The 8646-nt window shown below is 33.5% G+C and overlaps 1 protein-coding gene across 1 annotated transcript in view; it reads left to right on the top strand.

The window, feature by feature from the left end:
• The window catches only part of LOC128673697 (uncharacterized protein), a 50413-nt gene extending 42869 nt beyond the window's left edge, over positions 1-7544 (top strand). The window contains exon 2 of the mRNA XM_053751725.2: positions 4944-7544. Within this exon, the coding sequence (XP_053607700.1) occupies positions 4944-5529 (586 nt within the window). The 3' untranslated portion in view covers positions 5530-7544. The remainder of the gene's footprint in view (positions 1-4943) is intronic.
• Positions 7545-8646: the final 1102 nt, after the last annotated feature.

Here is an 8646-nt window from a genome sequence, read left to right on the forward strand (position 1 = left end):
ATTTATTCATACACACAATATAAATAACATTAACATATATAAAGGTTATGACTTCCACTACGACTAACAATCACTCAAACAAGCCGCATGGCGTCGTGCAGCGTTCAGTCGCTCACCTAGGTTAGGAACCACCAGCGTTGATGTGACTAGAACTCGTAAATGGCACACCAAGCACCGTTATATATTAATTAAACATGTGCCATGATTGTCCTTTCATAGAGGAAATAGTGTCGAGAGGAAACTTCGTGTTATGCAGATTGGTAATATAAATTCCGTGATATTAAAATGATAAATGAATTACTTAATTATATTTATTAAGTAACCTCGTTAATTCCTACCATTATTCTACGACCCTAATAAAATATTACTAGGATAGTAAAGTCTTATTTCTAACTAGCCTTGCCGGCAACTTCGTACGCGTGTAAAGTTCCGATACCCGTTCTTGCTGCTTATACTCCCCATGAATCCTACATACCAAATTTCAGCTTTCTTCGTTCTTTCTTATTGAGACCATACCATATTACCATTATTGAGACATACCATGGCTTTTACGACTAGCTTTTACGATATCACGCGGCAAATGTCAACCGATGTGCAGGTTTTCTCAAGATATTTTCCTTCATCGTGAGCAATTGGTGGTCTATGAAAACTGCAGTTGCATAGGGTACATAATTTACATTACGAATTTCTCACGCAAACCCAGCCTGAGGCGCACTAGTGTTCCATAAAAGACTATCTAATTGCATGCGTTGCTTTCTTGTACCATTGACAGTTTCACGCAATCGTCTCACGTATATTTTATCTACACCTCGGTAGCCTAATTTAGAATTATGACTTCTGAGTAAACGTACGATATGCAACTATATGCAAGAAAGTGTCCGTTGATGCATTGAGTGTACAGAATACTAAACGCATCAACAGACATGGCCTCTTGACTAGACGTAATGGCGATAACTAAGATAATATATTTTTTATAAAGCAGTTTCTAGTATCAATCTAGTATTAATTACTATTGATTTTCTCACAGTTACTGGCCTACCATCAACTTGGATCGAATCCAATGGATGTCAATTTAGGAACATGAAAATAAACGCGTTAGTATTAAACATTCACTTGATGCAGATTTGCGGATGCAGTTCAGTTTAGGTCAAAAAGTGGATCGCATTACGAGGTGATAGTAAGCACTCAGATCGTTCCACGTTTTCTCTATAGTATTTTTTGCTTTTTCTGCACACTGACTGACAGTTTAGTTCAGTAAGTAGTGTGTATGTGACTGATTGCCACTAAATATCAGCATGCCAGATGCCTTTTAGTGACTTGAATATAATCTGACACCAGTTGTAGCAAAAACACACTCGATAAGAAAGAAATAAGCTTATTTTTGAAGTGACTTTGATCAACTTCATTGGTTTTTATTGTATCTATTTATGGATAATTGCAGACGTACCTAAAATTTTTATTTTTAGTTTAAACCGTGTAAAATCGACAAGATTTAGCGAAGATTATATTTAGCATATATATATATCTGTCATTACAATACTAAATCAATTTTCTTGTGGAAGGAATCATTTCCAAAATTAATTATTCATAAAATTTACATTACCATAGTCGGCACAGTCTTTAATACTTTTACTACTTGATTCATAAGGAAGAACAGAAATGAAAGAAAGTCATTCCGCATTCCGCATAAATCTACCAAAATCTCGGTATAATAAAGAGCAAAACCTTAGAGTAGATATGTCAGTGCCGTGTCATAATTCACTATAAAATATACATATTACATGTCATGCATTGCTATTGTTTCGAATTTCTCAGTAAAGGACATAGCTTGGTTAGATAAATTATGCAGATATGCGCAACGTCTTTATTTCCTTAGTGACAGGGCCTAATATGTCAGCGATATCTTCGCAAGAATTTATGAAATTGTGAATTGAGTTAGGGCCAGACTCGACCGCTGCACTATGCTGAGTCTTGCGTGGTGAATGTGCGATGCAGGGTGACTAACAAAATTCAATTATTTGTGCATAGCAGTACACTAGTCTATTTATTTTTATGCTGACCAAAGGCTTTGCGGCTTCATATCTCCGAATGAAACCGGGAATACGCAATACTGAGAGAGAAAAACGCAAAAAACTACTATAAAGATGCGAGCACAATAGATGAATAAAAGTACTAACAACAATAAAATATAGTCTATTAAATAAACTAGCTACACCCCGCGGTGTTACCCACGTAATTATCTAAAAAAATATTTAAGTTGTCATGCACAGTTGCGCCACCTACTTTATAAAGCGTCATTCACTAATAGAGTTTCGACCAAATCCTACGTGAATCGCGTACTTCACTATTATTATCATTACATAGTATAAAACAACTTCCCGCTGTCTGTCTGTCCCTATGTATATTTAGATCTTAAAATTACGCAACACATAATATAAACATGACATGAAATTCAAAGTAGTGAAAAAAAAAAACAACTTTTTGTTTAGCACGGACTAAATAAAAAGCGAAATAAACAATTACATACATTTGTCTATGATGGTCGTAACTTACAAACATACAAAATCCAGCCGCATACATACTTAATACCGTAAGGCCGAATACCACAGCAAAAATAAACCCATAGTTAAATGTTTCCATTCCAACAAACCGTTAGGAAAACCTTCAGAATCCATTGTAGAAGATACTATATGACTGTGTCGGTATTCCACACAAACGCATAACGAAGTCTATGCTAATTCTTGTCTAAACATTGAGCAAAATGTTGAGAGACTATCCCTGTTATTCATAAAAAAGTTAAAGCATACTTTAAGCTAAAATATGTTTTGTCCCTTTCTGCCAATTTCAAATGTTTTAAAGTGCTATAGTGACAAAACATAATTCAGCTGAAAGCATGTTTTAACTGTTTTATGAATAACGGCTGTTTCTCTGATTCATAAAAAAGTTGATGACTGTTTTAAGCTAAATGTTTTGTCACTGAAATTGACAAAACGATACAAAAAACATTTTTAAAGTATGTTTTATCCTATATTGAAAAAAGAAAGAGTAGATCATGTCATCACATCGAGACGAGGTAAAATATACTGTCTTATGAATGGTATGATATGAATGAGAAGTTTAGTAAATTATATTTATATTTAACGCGGCAATTCTTTCAAAATTAAGTTGTAGTTTTATAGTGTTTATATCTTGATTATGTGTATGGTCTACTGTATTGCATGATGCTCTAAATTCGTTTTTATCTAAGTACTTCTGTAATTACCAGCGGGAACCTATAATTGGCTCCTTGTAACCAATTGATATATATATCTAGTTTTTAAGATTGCAAGCAAGCTGTTGGTTCTCCTTGAATATGTTAAAATGAAATAAATAAATAAAATATTAATTTTAAAAATAAACACAGAATTTATTTGAAATACGGAGAAGGACAGGTACCCTACCTAACTGTTTCCGTGAGAAATACACGCGGGCGAAGCCGCGGGCAAAAACTTGTAAATTATAAATGTATCTAGCGTGTTTCAAAAACAATCCTAATTTCCAAGTCTAATTGTATCGTGTTCAGCCGGCTGAAACAGAACAACTCAGTTCAATAAATGGCGAGATGCGAAAAGCAATCTATTTACATCAGTTCTGGTCGCTAAGTTTTTACGGGAGATATTGATTTTTTTTTTCAATAAAATTAGAGAAATATAAGTTTTAAATCATTCGATGATTTAAAACTTATGATTCTCTAATGCGGACTAAGGACGGCTAAGTGCGGACAGTTACCTTGCAGATTACCTCTATAGATTATAGTGACAGGGTTTTGTCCATATTTTGAAATTACTGACTGTTGAAAACTGAAAACAATCGTTGTCTATAAACCAAATCAGCTGCATTGCAGTACAAACCAAATATAGGCATAAGACAACCTTGATAATAAGTTTTTTACAAAAAAAAACCATTTTGACACAAACATTTATTGTTGTCAGAGAGGTCTCATTGCATTCAATGTGTGTCAAAGAATCATGTCCGTTCAGAGTACTGAAACGGTTTACCGTTAAGTAGTTCCCACGTCTGGAACAGTTCCTGAATGCACCATCAGGTCATGCTTATCATAATAATACATTATCATCCAACTAAACGTTTGAACAAAATGTCAGCTCAATCGATTAAAGATATGTTCTTCAAATTGGAGTTGTAAGATTCCATCCGTTTAGACATAGGGACATACATAGTTGCATTGCAAGTGAAATAAAAGCTTATAAAAATATTGACTAAGGGCGTATTTTGAGAGCCATGCAAAGCAATTCAAAGCCAGCTAATTAATTTAAATAGATTTAGTTCCACTCGTGTTATGTGGTAAATGTTAGGAGTTAAAAAAGCGGAGGATCCTAGTCTAAAGTTTTTCGCAAAGGAGACTCGAACTAATTTATTATATTATTTTTGTTACCCAATAAATATAAATGTACTTTTATAACTTACCTCATAAGCATAAAAGTTGCACTGTGTGTGTTAAATGTATATTTTTATACCTAATCCAACAAAGGGCACTAACATAGAACTGTGTTTAGAGCCACTATTTGACCATTCAAGTCTCATGGTGAACAAACAAGCCGATGTCAATGCACTGGCCGAGACAGACATTGAAAGGTTTGAGAAATTCTACACATATTTGTAAGATGACTGTCCTTGACTTGTCTATTTAATGCATTTATTTGGTACTTTATACGCCCTAAACTCTGAAATTTGTTAAAAAAATATTTTTGGAAAATACGACTATAAAAAGAATAAAAAAGTTGTATATATAGACTTAATGGTCGATACAGTACAGGCATCCAAAATGCCAACAATAAATATATGCCAACAATAATTGTTCAATAGTCAATAGTATTTTGGTGTATAGTACACCAAAATAATTCACGTTACACATTCAATAAAAGGATCCTTGTCTTTAATTCCAGAACGATCGCTCTGCTGACAGCTGTCACTGTCACACTGTCCGCGCCCTCGGGCGGCGGCAATGAAATACAAGACAGCAAGAAAGACCCCACAACCCACGACCTTCTAGCTTCACTCGGCCTCAAGAAGCTGAGGATACCCGCGGCTCACCACCGCAAACGATTAGCTGAACAGGGACGCAGGCACGCCACGGGAGATTCTAGAATGTTCGTTATCAAATTACCTCCAAACACAAGCTATTACAACAACCCTGAACCCGCGCCTGCCGCTGCCAGAACGCTACCCTTACAGATGACTGGAAATGGAAAACCAGCCAGAGTCTACCACTGGAATATTCCCGTACTACGAAAACTCGCCAAGAACAGACCTCAAGCGAGATTTGACGACGACGTCGTCGATGTAGAAAGCACACCAACCTGGCCTAAAGGCATAAACGGCCATCCAAACGCCTTGGACGGCTTGGCGTACTACGTGCCCGCGAAGAAGACATCCTTCAGAAAATACTATTCCGGCAACGGGAAACCCAAGTCGTTCTACATCATTGAGAAGAACAAGAAAACCGCGGAGTATCATAGACTACTCCCGTAATTTATTTATTTGTTAGCATTAAGTAATCGTACAATTTTTGTAGGGAAACTTGTTCTTAAGCCTATGTAATTTGTCATTTAAAAAAAAAAAGCCAGCTATTTATTTAATTTATAACAATGTAACTTTTGACAACATACAAAACCATCCAAATCAGTTCCTAAATCAATTTATATAAATGTTGTTTTACATACTATTCACATGAGTAGATAATATTTCATTTTAATAATCAAACGAGTACATGCAACAATGAATAAAATACAATTTTCGTGGAAGAATTGGATGATCCTTGATCTTCTAAACATTTAAAACTTATCACATTGTACCCTGCTAAACCGAAAATTTACTAAAAAAAACATTTTATTACAATACTTACATGACCACATCACTAAATCACACTAATCTTAAAATTTCGTGCATTCCGAATTTTCAATAATTAAATACCTAGTTACTAATATCTTTGTCATATACACTCTAGAATAGCACTTTTAAATTAACTATAAAACTCATAAACAGTGACATTATATTTATTATAATTTAAAACGTAATTGACGATTACAATGCCTATAAATTATTGTAAATATCGCTTCGCCTTTAATGTAAGTAAACTAGGTGCTTAGAATTATTTTTAAGACTGCGGTTACGAATTTAAATGTAATAAGTAGGTATACGATCAGCATTTATAAATCTTATGTGAGCGATTACATATGTTATGACTTTGAGGCGACACTGCTTACGGCGAAAATATCTGCCACAAGAAAATACATACATTATTATTTGTATTGATATCACTCATTGCGCTGCGTAGCGCTGCCTTGCTCTTGACGCGCTTGTCTAAAAACGTCCAACTGCCTCAACCTATCTATACGTTAGGCCGATGTTGCAACCATCGATATACATTGCTTAATTTTGTCTTAAGCCAACGCGCTCATTGTTGACGATGTATACCGTAAGGGATAGGAGAAGGGAGAGGGAAGGGGCCGTGAAACTCTACCACCAACTGGATAGAAGACTAAATGAGAATTGAGATTCTATTCGTATAAATATTGTCCGTGAGAAGAGATCCCTTGATTTAATTTTGCAATCTGTGCCCAAGGACAATAGCTTGCAATTACTTGTTTTGTATTTCGCTTCCAAATGGGAGCGATGGAAAAACAAAATAAAAAGTAAACGTTAGTTTCAACGTGATGGAATACATAACACAGAAGAACTAAGCAACATACATACTGCAATTGGTTGCAAAATTAGGCTTCTTTAGGAATATCTAAGTATTTTAAAGTAATATATACTCTTTTTTTACAAACGAAATACATGCTTGAATAATCGAATTTGAACTACAATGTGTGCATCGTGGCGTGTACATTGATGGTTTTTTCTCGCGTTGATACAAAGCTAACATTAAATCTACGCAATGTACTTCGATCAACAGCAGTGCTTGTAACCTTGATTGAAACTAAGTGTACTTATAAGTAGGTCTTTATTAGTTAACTTATTTTGGTCATAATTAACTTTAAAGTTAAAGGTAATATACTGGCTGGGATGAAATAAATAAAAAACATGGTAGTGTGTACATACATTTCTAAGTATTTATGTTTCGAGTACTTTTTTTTTCGGGTCCATCTTCAAGTAGTTCCCTGTTGCATTTACTTATATCAGTAAATGTTACAAAAATGAAAATTTTACTAAATATTTAAAAATGTATAACAAACGAAACACTACGAAAACCACAACGAAACTTGTTGTCAATTGACAACTATATAATAATAATAATATTATTATACGTATCTATATTATTACCATTTGAAACTTAATATGATACAAAATATTAGGCGGTAATGTGTGTTATTAATGTTAACCTTAAATAAATCTTATAATTTTGATGTTTCATTTTTCATCTTATACATCATATATCTTAAATTCTGTGACAGTCACCACAACTAATAACTTCGCATGTAGATAATTACGTTTCTACTTTTGTACAACTATAAATAGATAAATAAATATTTTTGATTTATAAATATGATTTTTTTATTTTTCTCACAACCCATTTGAGGGATTATGCGATTTTGAAAACGCTGTCGATATCTCGGACAGAATCTTAATATTTTGCAGCAGATTTTTTCCGCTCCCCAAGAAATATTAATAACGAATAAATTTAAATATTAATTACAATTCTAAAAATGCGAATAGGGATGCTTTTCCCAGCAGTTATAGCTATTTAAAGTAAGTATTTAAGTTTAGGGTAAATAAAGTTTTTCATATGTTTTCAACTTACACAGGCGCTTCGTTCCCGTAAGAATTTCTTGATAAAATTTACTATAGAATACATATAGTACGTATAACCCTTGATAAAAAAATCGTCATTATCCGTCCAGTCAGTAGATTTGACGTAATTGAGTAATAAAAATCCACACACACAAATCCTCCTTATATTAAACTATCGCATTTATAATATTAGTAAGAGTATTAATTTATGATAATTACATACTAGCGGCCCATTCATTTTCTTTTGTCTATGGGCCCATTCCTTGCTTGAGTAAAACCATAATATACATCTAAACATTCCTTCAAAATCACACTATTGCGTTGATAAAAACATTGATGTACAAAATTCCGACTGATTGAATTTTTGAGTTTATCACGTTCATACATATACTACTTTTTATAATATGTAAGGATAGTAATGGAAAGATCGCCCTAGCTGTCATTGTAGATCAATCGTAGACCTTCTACGAAATATGCTACGCCGTAGCATAGTCATCATTCAGATAGCAATAAAAATTAAAAAGGAATTATAAATATTTGTGTTTTAAAACTTAAATAAATAGGTACCTAATTAGTAAAATATTATTGTCCTCCTACTTTAAGTAAAATAAACTGAAATCAATTGTTGTATTTGTTATCGATAGATAGAAAACAAAATTTAATGATATTTACGTAATTCTATATTCGTAGAGCACTCGTAGAACATCTACGAATGTGCTACAAAGTCTACGTCCTAAATAAATTTGACTTATTTATTAAACGAGAGGAAAATTCAGTTCAGAAGGTTAGAAAACAAGTATCTTTTTTTCCAATATGCGGTCATGGGTAGTATAAAACTTTTTCAGCATCATCTTC

The sequence above is a fragment of the Plodia interpunctella genome, chromosome 11 (genome assembly GCF_027563975.2).
Source record: "Plodia interpunctella isolate USDA-ARS_2022_Savannah chromosome 11, ilPloInte3.2, whole genome shotgun sequence".
NCBI classification, from domain to species: Eukaryota; Metazoa; Arthropoda; class Insecta; order Lepidoptera; family Pyralidae; genus Plodia; species Plodia interpunctella.